The sequence below is a fragment of the Cicer arietinum genome, chromosome 2 (genome assembly GCF_000331145.2).
Source record: "Cicer arietinum cultivar CDC Frontier isolate Library 1 chromosome 2, Cicar.CDCFrontier_v2.0, whole genome shotgun sequence".
Taxonomy (NCBI): Eukaryota; Viridiplantae; Streptophyta; class Magnoliopsida; order Fabales; family Fabaceae; genus Cicer; species Cicer arietinum.
This window is the reverse complement of record NC_021161.2, coordinates 45,805,633-45,824,884: the sequence shown is the minus strand read 5'-3', so window position 1 is coordinate 45,824,884 and position 19,252 is coordinate 45,805,633. Positions and strand designations below refer to the sequence as shown.

At 29.4% G+C, this 19,252-nt stretch overlaps 3 protein-coding genes and 1 non-coding gene across 4 annotated transcripts in view; 3 read left to right on the top strand and 1 right to left on the bottom strand.

Annotated features, from left to right (window-relative positions):
- The window catches only part of LOC101496827 (nematode resistance protein-like HSPRO2), a 1,798-nt gene extending 1,286 nt beyond the window's left edge, over positions 1-512 (top strand). The window contains exon 2 of the mRNA XM_012713082.3: positions 1-512. Coding sequence (XP_012568536.1) covers positions 1-331 — 331 coding nt within the window. The 3' untranslated portion in view covers positions 332-512.
- A 5,371-nt stretch (positions 513-5,883) lies between these two features.
- LOC101496492 (uncharacterized) lies at positions 5,884-8,198 on the top strand. The gene is made up of 2 exons (XM_004490907.4): positions 5,884-7,009; positions 7,712-8,198. Exons 1-2 carry the CDS (start codon positions 6,021-6,023, stop codon positions 7,965-7,967), a joined length of 1,245 nt encoding a protein of 414 aa, XP_004490964.1. The 5' UTR covers positions 5,884-6,020; the 3' UTR covers positions 7,968-8,198.
- Positions 8,199-8,545: 347 nt separating this feature from the next.
- TRNAD-GUC (transfer RNA aspartic acid (anticodon GUC)) lies at positions 8,546-8,617 on the top strand. The gene has a single exon. It is a non-coding gene; the product is annotated as a tRNA-Asp (tRNA).
- Positions 8,618-9,773: 1,156 nt separating this feature from the next.
- LOC101496162 (glycosylinositol phosphorylceramide mannosyl transferase 1) lies at positions 9,774-14,073 on the bottom strand. Its single transcript, XM_004490906.4, has 5 exons — positions 13,472-14,073; positions 12,093-12,489; positions 11,225-11,388; positions 11,039-11,109; positions 9,774-10,195 (listed from the first exon to the last, which is right to left on the bottom strand). Exons 1-5 carry the CDS (start codon positions 13,669-13,671, stop codon positions 10,035-10,037), a joined length of 993 nt encoding a protein of 330 aa, XP_004490963.1. The 5' UTR covers positions 13,672-14,073; the 3' UTR covers positions 9,774-10,034.
- Positions 14,074-19,252: the final 5,179 nt, after the last annotated feature.

Here is a 19,252-nt window from a genome sequence, read left to right as displayed (position 1 = left end):
GGAATTAAAAGGGAAGGTGCCGGAGATATTGGAAGTGGAGGTGGACCCCACAGGTGGGCCCGGAGTGATGGAAGAAGCGATGAAGGTTTATTTGGAGAAGAAGAGTGAGAAGGTTCATGTGTTGCAAGCGATGCAGGGGATTGAGTTGGTGATGAAGAGATTTTTCTTTGCGTATAAACAGGTTGTGACGGTTATGATGGGAACTACTGAGTCAAATTCGGAATCGTTGAGTCAGATATTTTTTGAACCTACTTCTTTTCCTAGCTTGGATGCTGCTAAGACTTTTCTTGGCTATTATTTGGAAAATTATGAAAATACAATTCATTGGTAATGTAATTCAAATTATGAAAATATATTATACTTAGATAGTACAAACACACAGATTCAAAAGGTAAAAGAATTATTCTTCGTTTTTCATGTGGATTCCATTTTGTAATAGGTTGTTTGTAATTTTTTTTAAACCATATTTGTTTGTAAAATATTTATCTTTTGAATCAAATATTTTTTGTTAATTTAAATGGCATTTTGATTACCCTCTCATCCCAAATGTGGATTTGCTATTGACAACATAATAGTAATTACTGGAGGTTATTCATGACACCCTGAGATTAAAGAGTGTAAATAAGCTTTCATGGCAATGGAGATTGATTTTGAAAAGGTATTTGATATGTTATATAGGTGGAAATTTGTGGAGGAGGATATGGACACACCTTATGGTTTGAGATATAAGCACAATAGAAGTTATTATTGAACGAGGAATGAGGATGCCCTTTATGGAATTTACTCTCCTAAGAAGAATATAATATATATGTTGTTCAAGAGTGGAGCCTTTTATTTGAAATAAATGCATCTGAGCAATGAGTAACAAGATATCTCATCTCATGTTGTGGTTATAAGTTATAACCACAAGAGGTTTGACACAAGGTATGGGAGAGTAAGAACGAATTTAGAGCAAAAATATTTATCCATATATGTGATTGATATATAGTTATGATACTCCTTGATGTTCAAGGATATTAAAATCTTAATGGATTTGTGAAAGTCATTTTTAATATTAATAGTCATAATGAATCACTTAATTTTGAAATTATTTTCAATTAGATCAAACAAGTTGCAGAAATTTACAATCAAACATAACAATATACAATATAAACAATAAAATAAAAGAAAAAAATTACGATTGATATATATAATAATATAGTAAAATAACACATACATTTTTAATTGAAGTACACTTACACTAATTAACCTAACGAAAACATTGAGTTTACAGCTGGATATAAATCGAATAAACTAAAACTAAAATGAAAAAAGAAAAGCCTCTGAAATTATCTTTCATTCTAGTCTAAAGTCTATAACATAATAAAAATACACATTCCTACTAAATTGGTCAAATGGTGATCATGACAAAGAAAATCTAGTAGAAAGGAAACAGGGTAGAACAAGTCAACAACACTATTTGGTTGCTAGTTTCCTACCAAATTTTCTTTTATAAATAAAAGTAAACGTTTTCCTGTCAATTTCATTTTGCATGCTTTGTTTGACACGAATTCAAAACATGATTACGAACAATTGGAAAAAGGTTACTAGCTAGGTATTTCTTTGTGTATTTTATGGTGTTTGGTCAAGAACATGTAGAGATGTAAATCCTAGCTAATTCAAATCCTCTGTGAGAAACACAGCGTTGAAATTACTAAGTACTATTTGATTATAGGTTTGATATTAAAAAATATTGAAAAAGGTCGATCTTTTAATTGAATATGTTTCAATTTATAAATAAAAATAATTACTTTCACAGTTAATAAAATAATTCTAGACTTTATATAAAATATAATTAAAATATGTTACATTGTTATTTTGAATGTCAAATATTTAACTATCGATATTAAATATTTTTTAATTACAATAAGAATATATTAAGAATATTAACTTGATATAAGTAAAAAAAATGTTAATTTTTATTTATAATAGTAACCAAGATTTGAGGTTACTATATTTTGAGGGATTTTTTATTACTCAAACGCTTTAATGGATTAATTTTCAAATTTACATGCAAAGATACCTTGATTTATTAAAACAATTCATAGCAACAAGATAGGTATATATTAAAAACACTTTCACACACAAGTTAGTAATAGATTGAAATAGAAATTTGAGTTATGCATATCTTGATTTTCATGTAAGGACAATTTTATATGGTCATTGTTCACGAGTATTTTGTGAAAAGAGTTCTCAAATGATGGAATAAGTGTCTAAATAATCCCTTTTTCTTCTCATTTCTAAATGCAAATTATTGTATAAACAACAATTTTATTTAGGTTTTAGCAACAACGCAATCGGGCTTTTCCAAGACAATTGAACAAAATAGTGTTGTATGTTACATAGTAAAATTTTGACGAGTGTTAAAGAGTACTTCTACACACTACCTCTAATTATGTCCCTTTTCTATGTTTTTTTTTCTTCCTGATCTCATAATTATAAATAGTAAACTTTTCGTTTAGAAACCTAATAACAAAGTTCAAATAGCAACTAATTTTGCCTAACAAAACAACAGTAAGTAAAAACATGACAATCATTTGCAGCCAATTACATAAACAAGTTACACCATTTAATTGAGACCATATTAAGGGATCCTTTATTTGTTTTAAAATATCCAAGCTATATATAAAAAAATTTACCCTCCACCCTTACATTTATACTCCTAATCCATATTTTATATAAACTATTTATTTTATCTTTTTTATTTATTTAGTTTTTTTATTTAAATTATTCCACTAAATTTAATTAGAGTTCCTAAAAGCTTTTTAAAAAAAGTTTGTCGGAACAGAACACTTTTTAAAAAAAAAATTAAACTTTGTACTGGAAAATATAAATAAAAAATTACAGCTGTGTACCGAAAAACTTGAAAAGAATAATTTTTGTTACACAAAAATTCGGTACACAAATATGTTTTTTGTGTACCGAAAAACTTGAAAAAAAAGTTTTTCAGTGCACAAACCTTGTGTATATCAGAAAACTTTTTATTTCAAGTTTTCCAGTATACAAATATATTTTTTATATACCTGAAAACTTTTTTCAAGTTTTTTGGTACAAAGGTTAATTTTAAAAAAAAGTATGTATTCTAGAAAACTTTAAAAAAAAAATCAGAATTTCAATTAAACTTAGTGGAATAAATATTTTTTTTTAATAAAAAAAAGGTAAAGTAGGTAGTTTATATAAAATGTGAAGGTAAGAATATAAATGTAGGGGTAAAAGATAAAATTTTTATATACTTAAAATTAATTTTTTTTGGGTCAAACGAACAAACTAATAGATTGTGATGGACTTAAGAGTGAACACTCTTTATATGGGCCTAGATATAGAATTGCGACCATGCACCCATCCGTTTTCATCTCCCACCCCCTCAATTTTTTAGATTGACTATCTTACTCTTTTTGACTTTATATAAAATAATGAAGAAAAAAAATTATCAGTCTCTTTTTTCACCTCCACATTTGAAACTTTCCAAAAATTTCAGAATATTCGAAAGTTTCAATCTTTCAAAATTATTCAAAATGAGTTTTTTTTCTTCTATATTTCGAAACTTTAGTTAAATTCAAAACATTCGAAATGTAAGTTAACATAATTAAATACAAATTTAGAAACTTTCGATGAATCTGAAAGTTTCAAAATGAACTTTTCCAGAAACCTTCAAAAATTTGAAAGAATGTGAAACGTTTAAAGCTATAACTTTCAAAAGTTTTGATGAATCTGAAACTTCCGAAACACATATTATTCGAAAGTTTCAAACATTCGAATTATGTCAGTTTCGAAAAACTTCGAAACTTTTGAATTTTTAATTTTTTTTTAAATTTATTATTAATTAAATTTATTACTAATTAAATTTATTATTAATTAAATTTATTATTAATTTATTACTAATTTTTAAAAATTCAAAACTTTCATTGAATTTCAAACTTCCGAAAGTTGAATTTTCGAAAGTTTCAATATGTTCGAAAGTTTTGCATTTCGAAACTTTCATATTGTTCGAAAGTTTCTGTATTTCGAAAGTTTCATTATTTCTGAGAAAAATGAACTTCGAAAGTTTCATCATCATAGAAACTTTCGAATTTCTAGTAAAATCATGTTTCGAATATTTGGAAGTTTTGAATTTTTACTTACTTTTGTATTTCAAATGTTTCCATATTTCGAAGGTTTGGTAGGGTCAGATTCAAATATTTAAAAGTTTCGAATGAAGTGGGTGAAAAAAGAAAAATGAATTTTTTTTTAAATTTTTATATATGAAAGTAGGGGCAATATAGTCTTTTCCATATGAATGGGGAGTGGGAGGTCAAAGTGGGGGGTACATGATACAAACCTCTTGCAAAAAACTTTCAAATGCATGGGCTGGTATATCATGGGCTACCAAGATAAACTTTACAAAATAAAAGTCTATTCGAAAACAAAAAAACAAAAACTAAAACAAAAGAATGATTAAATTAAAATCTAAATAAAGACAAGACACTAAATATATTATTTTTACTAAAAAAATATATATATAATTAAGCATTTAGTATAAATAATTATTCGATTATTTTTGCTTAAAACAATATTTAATTATATTAAACTCCCTTTATTGTATTTTATTTTTTGACTATTGTTTTATTATGCTAAACACTTTAATTTATTGTTGCTTTTGCTAATTCACAGTGGTTCACAAACCATAATCACTCTAATTCCTTAACTAATTCAAAATCAATTTATTTTTATTATTACGGAATCTAATACACAAATTATTATAGTGGATATTTAATGTTACACAATTTTTCATAGGAGTTTGAAAAAAAAATTAAAATAATAAAAGAGTTTTTTACTGTTTTGACTTTTTCTTTTGTTGAAAGATGTTTGTTAATTTTGTCTCTTATAATTGAGATTGAAGGAATTATTATTTTTCACTTTACATCCATTGGAAGCATTCACTTCACATTTATAATTAGGGTTAATACAATAATAATTAACAAAATTAATTTAACTTTGTAAAAAAATTAATTTCATAAAGTTAAATATTTTACAAATAAAGTTTTTTGTTATTTTTATTTCATGGTTTTTTTATTTTAAGAATTAAAAGTAAAATTATTCAAATATAGTGTATATTTTACTAGTTTAATTTATGTGAAATTGATTTAATTCATCTAAAAGAAGAAAATAAATAATCATTATTTTGTTCTATAATAAAAAATTATTATAATATCAAATAAATAGTATTATTTTATATACTTAATCAAATAATTATAATATAAAATATTCATCTACACACTTCACTAACATGTCCTAATAATCGAAAAGATCCATTATGATTGTGGGTGATTTGGTGATTTACACGTCCTAACAATGTGATCGCAATGCCTATGACTCGCATTACAATTCGGATCACAAACCATTCAACCTCAAAAACTGCATCATCATCCTTTCTCAAACAAATATGTGTACTATCCACACACTTATCGATCAAAATATCTATCTATTTAAAAATCACAATTTCACAGTAAATAAATATCTCACAAACTTTATCTCATTGCCACGTTTGTTAGACCCCACGTGTTATCCACTCCACTTTTCAGTTATACCAAACCCTCGTACGGTTCTCATCAAAACTTCACTTTTTTTCCTTTTCTGTTTGGTTTTTCATCAACCCTCTTAATTCATTTGTTTCATTCTGTAATTGCTTCTTCATTTTCTCAAAAGTCAAAAATTGACCCATTTTAGATTTTTACATATTTTTTACTATAAAAAGATCATTTTTTTCTTCACCCCTTTTTGTTTTTATTTCTCAATTAATCGAAAGTTGTAATAATCTGATTGGACTTTTCATTTTAAAAATCGAAACTTTTTTTTTTTACCCTTTTTATTTTTTCCTATTATATACGGATTTCCCATGAATTTTCATATGAATTTGATGAAAATTTCCTTTTGGGTGTCTAAAGTGTAAAAAGTCATCCTTTTTATTTTCTTTGATTCCTTCAAAAACTTTATGATCAAACATGGTGTCAAGTGTTTCTCCCAATCTTGAATGTTTGAAGCTAAGAACCCTTTATTCTCTTCCACCACTTAGACATGAGAGGAACAAAAACACCATGTCACGTGGCATGATCAATGTTTTTTCCTTGTCTAGTTCAAGGAACATGAAGTCACAAAGAGTGAATCATGTTTGTTGTTCTTTCCCTTTTGATGATTTTCACAAAGATGGAAAAAGAGAAATTTTGGAACCTTCTTTACTTGGTATTCAACCTGAACCACCAAGTTGGCCAGAGAGAGAAGAGATTTTGAGACTAAGTTTTGAAAGGAGAGTGAAAAGTGTTGGAATCCCTTTATCAATTAGGATGATAAAGAAGAAGCTACAATTAGAACAAGGTTTTAAATATGCTGCATCAAGTGAATCGATTCATTGTTGTGTTAAGAAGTGTTTCTCTTCTTTGTTGTTTATTCTCCATGAGCTTCAAAATCATGCTTTGAAAACAAGGGAATCACTTTGTGGTGACGATTTAGAAAGCGTCATTGTTAAGCTCAATAGAGAAATGGATGATTCATTTGTTTGGTTGTTTCGACATGTTTTTAGTGAAACACCAACTTTAATGGTTGATGTTATGGTTCTTTTAAGTAACTTTTCTATGTTTTCTATGATGAGGAACAACAACAACAACAAAAGTATTAAGGATGTTTTACATGGTGATCTTGTTGTTCAAGATGAATGTGTGAAGGAGTTAACAGAAGAGGAAGAATTGTTGTGGAATTCAATGTTGGAGGAAGTTTCAAAGATGGAAAAGGAATTGAGGGGTGAGGTTTTTTTGGATCATGAAACAAAGATGAATTTTGTGGCACCAATTTGTGTTGAGATTGAAGGGGATCAATACGAGGAATATGAGAAAACTAAGGATTATTACAAAAAGCATATAAGCCTTACACCTAACAATTCACTTCTTCTGTCTAACTATGCTCAATTTCTCTTCCTTGTTCTTCATGACAATGATGGGTAAGTTCTCAAAAATCCAATTCTGTTGTACAATTTGTTTGCTGGCTAGTATTAAATGATGAGTATATGGTTGTTAATCTTTATGCAATGAAATCATGGTTTGGTTTAGAAACTCAAATGAGTAATTTTTTTGACTGCATTTGTTTTGGCCTAAAGTGGATTGAAATGACATTTTTCAGTGTTGATAGACAAACATGAGTAAGAAGAAATGCTTATGAATATTGTTGTTGTGCTTATTGGAGAATGTTTTAGAGTAAATATCCAACTTGGTACCACACTTTTATAGGGTGTATCAATTTGGTCCCCACTTTTATAAAATGTATTGCATTAGTCCTTTACTTAGAAGAACGTTTGTCAAGTTAGTCCTTTTGCTGCATCACATAAATTTTGTCATGTCGAATTGGTCCCTTAAATTAGATAAAGACTATCAAGTTAGTCTTTGAAATTGCATACTTAGACTACCAATGAGGTCTCTACAATTGACAAAAACAGGAAGAAGGAACTAACTTGACAAACTTTTTGCAAAATGAAGGACTAATATAACATTTTATGAAAGTGGAGGACCAAATTGACACACCCTAACAAAGAGTGACTAAGTGATTGTTTGGATCTGTTTGCATTATTTTTGGAGTCTTAGAGTTACATACTTTATTACTAATTTAATTTAAATTCTCTATTTTATACATTTGATATGAAATACAGTGCTGAAGAATACTACAAAAAATCAGTGTTAGTGGAATCACCAGAAGCTGAAGCATATTGTAGATATGCTGATTTCTTGTGGTGGATAAGGAAGGATAATTGGGCAGCAGAACTGAGATATATGCAAGCATTGGAAGCAGATCCTGAAAACACTTATTATTTATCAAAGTATGCTAGTTTTCTTTGGAACACTGGTGGACAACAAGACAATTCTACTAGCTTTCCTATAGAAGAATTAGATAACATGCAAATATGATACTGTCCATATTATCCATCTATATTCCACTTTTATTTAAGTTGTTTCCCTTTATAGATTTTTGTTACGCAAATTATTGTATGTTATGTATCAAGGTTATTATGTCCGAATCACAGAGAGACATCAGACATCGTAATTTTACAAAAGTTACAACTTGTAATTTTTGTAAAATTTACAGAACATAATCTTCCTATTCTATACACAGTTTAACATAGACATGTTTTAAATTAATTTTTTGTCAAATCAAAACGTATATTCAAACTATTTATTGTCAGCGAGGATTTTGTTGTTATTGACAAAGCGTGTGCAAGTAGAACAACTTAATTAGAGTTTATATAGTCTCATTATAATAAATATTATGAAATGTGAAAAGTAACTGTCAAAAGAACATACTTGCATCAATTTTATTTTATAAATTATAAGCTAATTTTCAACTTTTCATCAAAGGCCCTTCAATTAGCTTTAATACTATGTTAGGTTGTTATATTAAGACAACTAGACAAGGCTCTAGATGAACACATCAACGTGAAGATTTATTATAAATAAATATTAGGACATCATAATTTTACCATAAACAAGTCGTTGTAGTATAGTGGTAAGTATTCCCGCCTGTCACGCGGGTGACCCGGGTTCGATCCCCGGCAACGGCGTTGATATTTTCTTTTTTTACGAAATTATATGCACGTTTTATGGTTTGTATTTTAAAATTATTGTAACTTATAAATTAAAAACATTTATTTTTTTTATCAACTGAATTTTATATAACAACCGACCAGGGGTAACATCCAAGTCCAAAGCACCTTACAAGGGGGAGTACATACTTCAAGGGAGGAATTTTACCCCAACCCCCTACCCTGCAAATTCCCTAAAATTTTAGATTTGTCCATGATTTTTTTTTCAAAATAATTAAAAATTATCTTACCTCATAGGAATACTCATCTATTCTAAAAAACTTTGATCAATTTTTTCATAACACATTTGTGCAGCGAAGCTAGGACACATTTTATGGAGTGGTCAAATATAAAAAAAAAAAAAAATTAAAAACATATGTTAAATTTAACCTGTAAACAAAAAATTTCCAAATTATATTAAAATTCACAAAAAAAAATATAGGTAACCAATAAATAATATTGATTATGTGCTAAGCATACTCACAATGTCTCTTTTAATGCAACATTTTCGATTCATTTTTTCAATTTCTAAAAAGTAATGTTTTCTTTTCTTTATAATTTTAATAATTTTGATATTAAAATGTGTTATGGATACTATCTTTTTAAATTAACGATTAATCAACAAATTCATTATTCTTGTTGTAGTTTTTTGGACCAATAATTTTGTATTTGAAGTAGTTAAATATAATTTTGTTTATCAAAAAATTTGATAGTATAAGTTTTCCAAAAACTTTGAACGAAAAACTTTTGTGGTGAAACGATTGAAAACTGATTTTATTATTTATAAAGGTCTAAATTGGAAGTTCATGTTAACCGTGGGGTCTGTGGCAAGATTTTCCTCAAAAGCCAATTACATACGCTCACTAGTGGTACGGATTATGTGGCCCAACAAATATGTGATTATGGATTGCAGGGATCCAAATTCTAGATGCACTTTTGATCCATAGTTTTATTGAATTTCTCACTAGCTTAGCTGCTAATTTTTGGTTCATGTTTACATTGATAGTTGTACTTTTCGATCCTGGTTTGATTATTTTTGGTGTTATCATTGTGTTATGTTACATTTTCATCATTGTTACCTACCTCTACACACAAGATGAAGTTTCATTGCTAAATGTAATAACATCCCTCAATATTCTACAATTAAAATCTTATTCTGAGACAAAAAAGAAGCACCTTTACCTAGGAGGTTGCCTTACATTACACGTCAATATTACAAGAAATCAACCTAAGGAACTTGCTAAATTAGGGCCAAAAAGCAAGAATTGTGTATAAGATTCAATATCATACATCTCTATGACTAACGTGAACGTGATATCTCAAAAACTAGCTACTACAATACTAATTGACAACAGTGAAATTTCTAAAATGCAATGAAAATATTACAATCTAACAATCACCAAAACCAGGTATTGCGACTATCAACGGCCTTTACTGAAGTATATACCAAGGGCATCCGTCCATACACAGCAGTAAATATGTTGACACACTCCGATCTTCGCTCACTATGACCTCCCAAACTACTGATTCCAGTTGATCCAATCTCAAATATTTTACCTGCAACAAACACAAAATCCACCAGATTAACATCATATACATGTATCTCCTTTTAAGGATGGCATTAGCATATATCAACATGGTTTAGAACCAACGAGAGCAACATTCGATTTGGATTACCATGATGGATAGCATAAACCAAGCATTAGCATGGAACTTCACAATCAAATACTTAAGATTGTACAGAAAACATATTATGATCAATTTATAGCTAGCTGTCATTGCATAATTTGGTCTACAGAAAGGAACAAAAGAATCAAAACCGTAACTTCCTTAATTATAAGATGTAGATATATGGTCTATTCAATTGAAAGTGATTTCAATCTCAGTTTTACATGAGTTAGCCCGTTGTTATACTAATTCATCAACATACAAGGTGTAATAAAGAGATATGGAGTCAAGGATTGAAAATATGCAGCTGCTTCCTTTCTGTTACTGCTATTACTTTCATGTATGCAAACAAGATAACAAACACCATCGTATCCGAGAGGATGGAAATATTGCCTCTAAATTAACACATTAAACTATAACTACTTCTGGCAGTCAATAAGAAGAATGTGAAAATCTGGTTTGCTTTCATGTTTCTTTTTTACCATACTATACATATATTCACTGGCTTGCAGCTCACCAACCACAAATCAATTTTAGAAATGTCAGAAAGGTGAAAGACTCTCTAAATGGGAAAACTTAATCATTAAAGATATTATCGATGGAAAACAAGTGAGATATATTTTGAGCAAGTGAAGTTGAAGACCTCTGAACTAAATGGGAAAAATGATAAAATAAGATAAAATTCACGCAACTCTTGTGCAATTATTATGAGATACAACATTCTTAAATTACCTTTAACCCATAATGGAGGTGCACCAGTTGCATTTGCGACAAGAAAAGACATTGCAATATCTTCACAATTCCTGGTAAATCAATTGAGTTATTGAGCAAATAACCAAATTGTTGGAATTAAAGTTTGAAAGGTTGAAGTCTTATAAAAATAAAGGTAGCGGGTGGGTAGTTAGTTCAGATAAAAACCTGTTCTTAGTTACATATTCTCGAATTGATGATGGCATCTCATTTGTGTAGAGAATGAAATACTTTTTGTGAAAGAATGCTGCCTTTGAGAGAACCATACTATATGTACCCGTCCACCACACAGACCACCATCCACCATATTTGAATACGTTGTCGTTGCCATTCTGTAAAAACATTGAATCACTTGAGAGATTAGTCTTACAACGTTTTTGATATTTTTCCACTCTCTGAACAAAACATGGGAAAAATAAACCAAACTAAAGGACATTAATCATTAGATTCTGCATCAGGTTTTGAAATGCATCGAAGTTTTTTTTTTGCAAAGGCGAAATGCATCAAAGATGACTAGCAGCTTCTTGAAGGATGAATTTAAGAGATGAAATTATTTCTTCTGTGACAGAAATTCAGCTATCTTTACCTTTTGATTAGATCATCAACAAGGACGATATAACAGTACCCCGGATTACGATGAGGGTCAGCTTTAGAAACTAAATTACACAAGTGATATACAAAATGTGCTATTTTTGTTGTTTTATGCCAATACGATTTCATGCTCAAATTTGAAATCGATCTGCATACCAAATGTTTCAGAAAAGTACGTTTCTATGTTACGCTAAAATACGTCTTGAAAGGTGAATGCTATTGGGAATCAAGGCAAACAGAGGCCAAATACTGCAGTGCAAGCAAAAAACAGGAAATAATGCATGAAGATTATTATAAAAAAGGAATCGACTTGCTTCAGAGCTTAATTAGATATTCATTGTATCTCATGTTTGAACTCCAAAAGCAGTGACATAAAAGAAATATTGGTTGGCCAAATCATCAAGGATAATGGACAAACGTCTAGTAAAAAATAGATAAAACTTACTAATGAATCCACCCAATGGACACGAGGTACAAATCCCACCATTGCATCAGGTGCACTTTGCCAAACATCAAATGCAAATTCCACCGAAGAACAAGGAAATATGACATCATCGTCAATGGAAAAGACAGCATCAGTCTCCAAATCGTCAATTTCTTTAAATCTATTATTCAAACTGTCTTCCTTGTTAATATCAAACCTCAACTTCACATATTGCCCATCTCTAGCCTTCGACTTTACAGCTTGGTGCAGAAATTTTAGAAGACTTTCTGAAGGAGGATTGGGTTCGCTCCACACTATATGTACTGATTCAAGTCGAGGACAAGATGAATAATGTTTGATGGACTGCTTTAAGAGATCGTATCTCTTCCACGTGTTCATTACAATAGAATATCCTTTCCTGTGAACAAAGAATAAAACAACAAATCAGTTGCAACAATCTCTTACCAAATAATATAAATAACTTCACCTCAAACTTAAATTTAACCGAATCAATTGTACATAACCAAGTTCATTTAAAATCATGTTAGTCAAACGCTCACCAAAACACATACTAAATTATCCATCTGATACACAATTACCAACCCGAATTCCAGCACACGATGAGATGATCACAAGACAATACTACCAAAGAAGATTCAAAGTCCAGGTATTGGCTCCACCATACAAATATGAAAAAAAGTGACATGAGAAAGAAACATTGCCAAATATCAATATCCAAAATTCCCAATGTGTCACTATTCGTGCTCCATAGTTCCCAACACCAAGAGCACATTCTGAAGCTCAACCTAATCTAAAAAATATACTAATAAACCTTAATATATTGTTTCCAAATCTGAATAATTTACATTAAGTTCATTTAATCAATTCTCTATTTTCTCTGCAAATTGAACTTAGCACTAACCTTCAGATCAACGCAAGAAACTACTTCTAGTTCTATCCAACCCTTTAAATAAAAACCCTATATACAATTTACATATCTCTTTCTATATATATATTTGCCTATGCTAAAGAAACAAACAAGACAACAAACAAAAACCCAAATAGAATCTTAGTTCCAAAACACTTATATGGAAATTCCATGAAAGAAACTGAAATTTTGTATCTTTATTCTTTCCTACAAAAAAAAAATTCCAAAATAGAATCTCCTACCAAAACTTAACCGATCTCAATCATTGCAAAGTGCTATAGTCAAACATAATCTATTTTATTTTCATTAGTGCAATTATGTGTTAACCTAAAATAGAACCTACAAAATTAATAGATTAAATAAACATGAATCATTAACGAATAATAATGAAATAAATAAGGAATTAAATTAAACAAAAAACAAGAAATAAAATACAAAAAAGAATTTAGCAACGAAATTTAATTTAACGAACCTTGAATCAGGGAAACGACGAAGAGAAGAAGTTTGATTATTCCATAATAAGAAAGTGGAACCACTTGTGGAAAACGCGAGAAGCGTTAAAGCAACACAACAACAAAGAAGAAGCTTGATCTTCACTGATTTAACGGTGGAGATCGCAAGTAAACGAAACCTCTGTTCAATCCGACGGTTCAACCAACAGCTCCCTCTCATCACCGCCGTCAATAAAATTTTCTAACCCAAACCCCGTGATCTCGCTTAATAGAACCGGTCCGGTTCAGTTTCAAAACAACTCGAACTCCATTTCGAACCGGAGCTTCGGAATCAGGCTTGGAGACGAAGCAATTTAAATGGAGGATTAGGATTGAGAGTTTGAAGTTATGTTTGGCTTTAACGTTGTTAATTGTTTAACATTCTCGTTTATTTATTTTTCTGTTTTTCCACTGGTTGGGTTTCCACAACGCATCGATTTATAAGGAAAGATGAATCAGGTTTTTCATGCCACGTGGATACTTTAATCGCCGCTTGATTATGATGATTGCGATGATCGGATCCCGTTGTTGGCTATGGTGTTTTTCTGAGAACGGTGAGTGCTATTTTGATTCGCAGTTTACTTTCACGCTAATAGTAACGATTGAAATGGAATCGAATTTTTATTTTATTATTTTACACTTTGTTTGGGATGATGGAAATGAGAGGGAAAGATTGGGAAAGAAATGAAAACACTGAAAGAAAAAAGATATGTGTTGTTTGGTTATTGGTGTAGAATCGAAAGGTAATAAGGAAAGAAACATCTTATTATGAATTTATGATCCCTCGCCTTCAAGTAACGTTTGAGACATGATTCTTTTATAAAAAAAATAAAAAAGAAAACGACTTGAGATATTTTTTTTTACTTGATTGAGACTTGAGATCTAAACATGCATGTTTGTGCTTTACTTAGTTAATGTATTATTTATAAATATAAACTTCTTATTGGACCGAATTTTAAACTCGATTAAATTATTATGTTTTTATAATAAAATAATTAAATTTAGACTCTATCATACAAAAAAAGAAAAAAGAAAAAATTAGACTCAATCAATCATGATGATGTGCGTGCCCAATTAATATATTGTCTAGGTGAGACTTTGATCGGATTGATTTAAATGATAAAAAAATAGTAGTACAATTTTCAAATTATCATAGTCATGTCAAACATCATTGTTATCTTAAATAATGTAGTTAATAAATAAATACTAGTATATTTATATATAGTTTATAATAGTTTTTCTTAATATGTGACTCATTCTTTACTCTATTATAATATAAAAACTTTATCGTAACAAGAAAATAATATTATCGTTTTATATTATAAGTGTATTTTTAAATAAATAAAAATGAGAAAAGATGTGATATGAATGATTAGTATAAATTAATTTTTCAAATATTTAATAAAAATTTAATATTTCGTCACATCTCTCAACTTTTGAGATTTCATTTTAAATTAACCATATAAAATAATTAAAAAATTATTTTCATTAGACATTAATGTTAAACTAATTAAAATTTATAGTGTATTCTCATTAAACTCAACATAAATATATATGCATCAATTTGTTACAATTTTGGATATAGAAAAATTTATATATTGGAGAAAAAATATATTGGGAAGTGTCTATTCTCCATAAAAGATAAAATAGACAAACTTCTAATTTTATATTTTGAGAAGAATTCCTAGAAGTCGAGTAATTAGCCCGAATCGCATAATTTATCTACGTCACATTTGTTAAATAAATGGTATAAGCTCTTTAACAAATGATTATACAAAATATTATAGAACTTCTAAAAAATACCATTAAACGAGGACAAATTTTTTAGAGCAACCTTAAGATCTCTAAATTTTTCTAGCCACATAAAAGAGTAGTCGTAATATCTTTAGATTACGGAGTGTTGGCATACAGGAATTACAAATTGTTTGACATGAATAAATAAAAAGTTTCCCTTTAAATTTTTCTCTTTCTCTACCTTTCTTTGTATCTCTCGTATATTTTTCCTAACTATGTTATGCTAACAATTATTCTCACTTGGTAGATTTATGATGAGGTGGATAACATAAGTAGATGATTTATTTGGGGGCATAGTGAGAACCATAAAAAGGTTTCCTTGGTTACTTGGTTTGAAGACTTCGTAAAATCACCTCAACTTTTATGATCAAGTCTAGTTGGAGGTTGTGTGATAGGCAAACATGACTTTTTGGCTCAAACTTTAGTTTGAATACTGTTGGGAAAAACCAGATAATTAGCGATAATTATTTCAATAATGCGGAATATTTTTTTTCACCTATCTGTGCAGATAAATGGCCAAACCAGTTTCAAGAGCAATAATAATTGGCAGAAAATTAAATATGAGACAAACGTAATTTTTAACGTGGAAAACTTCCCTCAAATTGAGAGAATAAAAACCACGGGACCTAGTCCAGTAAAACTTCCACTATAATAATTAATGGGTACACCAAGAGTTTTCCTAATAACAATAGGGAATATCAATCAACAATAACAGCCCTATAACAACCTTCCACTAAAGTGGGTATGCCAAAGTAACTCTCAAAGAAGATAAAACTACTCAAATTATATATTAAAATAACAAACTCAGTGGTAGGAATAACATACTAAATTTGTAGATCAAACGAAACAAGTTTGCTACACACCTGTTACCACCACTGGAACCAAACCCTTATTTTTCTTCTCTGGCAACCCTTCTTCTTCCGTTGTCTGTTTGTATTCTTAGGGATTTCTAAATCTTTTTTATTACCTTAAATTGGGGCAAGCCCATTAAAACCTTTTGTTTTCTTTGTTTTTCAATAATAATAATAATATTAGTAAAATTAGTGGGTTCCACTTGGGGAGTGGGCCCACCCAACAAATCTCCCCCTCACGACTCAAGTGGGAAGGTACTGCTCAACCATGCCAGCTTTCTTTTTGCAACATATCATCTTCGACACAGGCAAGGTCTTCGTCTTCATGTCTGAACAATTCTCATCAGTATGAATCTTCTCAATTAAAAATGACTTCATTTCCAGTGCATCTCGTATCCAATGATACCGCACTTCAATATGCTTCGACTTTGAATGAAAAATCGAATTCTTGCTGAAATGGATCGCACTCTGACTGCCACAGAATTACACAAACTTGTCTTGCTTGAGGCCTAACTCATGTAGGAATTTCTTCATCCACAAGAGTTCTTTGGAAGCTTCAGTTGCTGCAATGTACTCAGCTTCAGTAGTGGACAAAGCAACACACTTTTGTAGTCTTGATTGCCAAGACACAACTCCCCCTGCAAAAGTCATCATATAACCAGAAGTAGATTTTCTAGAATCAAGATCACCTGCCTTATCTGCATATGTGTAGCCATCCAACACAGGTTCATCACCTGCCTTATTTGCATCTGTGTAGCCATCCAATACAGGTTCACCACCTCCATAGCATAAACACACTTTGGAAGTGCCTCAGAGGTATCTGAGAATCCACTTCACTGCTTGCCAATGATCTTTACCAGGATTAGAGAGAAATCGACTAACAACTCCAACTGCATGAGCAATATCTGGCCTTGTGCATACCATAGCATACATCAAACTACCAACTGCGGATGCATAAGGAACCTTCTTCATCTCTTCTTTGTCTTTCTCACTTGTAGGACATTTATCAGAATTCAATTTAAAATGAGTAGCAAGTGGAGTACTAACAGGTTTGCAACTGCTCATGTTAAACCTCTCTAACAGCTTCTCAATATAATTGTGTTGAGACAACCACAATTTATTATTCTTCCTGTCACGAGTAATTCTCATACCCAGAATTTGCTTTGCAGGACCTAAGTCTTTCATTGCAAAAGACTTGTTCAAATCTTTCTTTAAAGATTGAATCTTCTTAGTGTCATGACCAACAATCAACATGTCATCCACATATAACAAGAGAATAATATAATCACCATCAGAGAATTTCTTGACAAACACACAATGGTCAGAAGTAGTTTTACTATACCCATGTTTCTCCATGAAAGAATCAAATTTCTTGTACCATTGTCGAGGTGCTTGCTTGAGCCCATACAAACTTTTCTTTAATTTGCACACAAGATGCTCTTTACCTTTGACTTCGAAACCCTCTGGTTGCTCCATATAGATCTCTTCCTCCAAATCACCATGAAGGAATGCAGTTTTCACATCAAGTTGTTCAACTTCTAGGTTCAAACTAGCTGCTAACCCAAGCACAACTCGGATAGAGGACATCTTCACCACAGGTGAAAAAATTTCATCAAAGTCAATACCTTTTCTCTGATTAAAAACTTTCACAACCAATCTTGCTTTGTATCTTGGTTGAGAACTATTCTCTTCTGCGTTTATCTTGTATACCCATTTGTTCTTGAGTGCTTTTCTACCATTAGACAACTTACCAAATCAAATGTGTGATTCTCATGCAAGGAATTCATCTCTTCTTGCATGGCCTTTAACCACTTTTCTTTATCAACATTTGTAATAGCTTCTTGATAATACTCTGGCTCTCCACTATCAGTGATCATCACATACTCATGTGGAGGATATCTTTGAGAAGGTTGACGTTCTCTAGTAGATCTTCTCAACTCAAACTCGACTGGTGGCTCAACTGGAACATGCTCATCATGGTGAGGCACATGATCATCAGTTACATTCTCATTATCTACCTGTATATCTCCCCCATCAACAAAGGTTTCTGCAGGGGGCTTAGGCGCAACATTTTCAATGTAACTTCTGGAATTTGGTTTATGTTTTTCAGCTTTATCAAAATCTTCAATAGTCTGGTCTTCAAGAAATATCACATCTCGACTTCTGATAATTTTCTTGTCAACCGGATCCCACAATCTATAACCAAATTCTTCATCACCATAACCGACGAATATACACTGTTTGGATTTACTATCAAGCTTGGACCTCTCATCTCTGGGACCGTGAAAAAAACATCTCCAACCAACTTATTTATTTGTTCATTACTGATTTATTCATTACTGATTTATTTATTTATTCATTTATTTATCTATTTATTTATTTATTCATTTACTTATTTATTTACTCATCTACTTATTTACTTATTTATTTTATTATTTATTTATTTATTTAATTATCTAATTATTTATTTATTATTTATTTATTCGTTTACTTATTTATTTATCATTTATTTTATTAATTATTTATTTATTTACTTATTTATTTATTATTTATTTTATTATTTATTTATTTATTCAATTACTTATTTAATTATTTATTTCATTATTTATTTACTATATATTCATTTATTTATTTACTTATTAACGTATTTACTTATTTATTTATTTATTATTTTATTATTTATTTATTTATTCAATTACTTATTTATTTATTTATTTTATTAATTATTTATTATATTATTTATTTACTCATTTAGTTAGTTATTATATTATTTATTTATTCGTTTACTTATTTATTTATTTATTTATTTATTATTATTTTTATTTATTTTTTATTTAATCATTTACTTATTTATTTATTTATTTATTTTATTAATTATTATCCATTTATTTATTTATTATTTATTATATTATTTAATTATTCATTTACTTATTTAGTTATTTATTTTATTATTTATTTATTCATTTACTTATTTATTTATTTATTTTATTAATTATTTAACCATTTATTTATTTATTCATTAGTTATTTATTTTATTATTTATTCATTTACTTATTTATTTATTATTTATTTTGTTATTTATTTATTTATTCATTTATTTATAGTAAGTAATTTATT

Excerpts from the sequence above, each read along its gene's own strand:
- LOC101496492 (XM_004490907.4), top strand. The coding sequence starts at position 6,021 with ATGGTGTCAAGTGTTTCTCCCAATCTTGAATGTTTGAAGCTAAGAACC. Across the intron at positions 7,010-7,711 it reads GTTCTTCATGACAATGATGG|TGCTGAAGAATACTACAAAA; the intron begins GTAAGTTCTCAA and ends TATGAAATACAG.
- LOC101496162 (XM_004490906.4), bottom strand. The coding sequence starts at position 13,671 with ATGAGAGGGAGCTGTTGGTTGAACCGTCGGATTGAACAGAGGTTTCGT. Across the intron at positions 12,490-13,471 it reads CGTCGTTTCCCTGATTCAAG|GAAAGGATATTCTATTGTAA; the intron begins GTTCGTTAAATT and ends CTTTGTTCACAG. Across the intron at positions 10,196-11,038 it reads ACCTCCATTATGGGTTAAAG|GTAAAATATTTGAGATTGGA; the intron begins GTAATTTAAGAA and ends TGTTTGTTGCAG.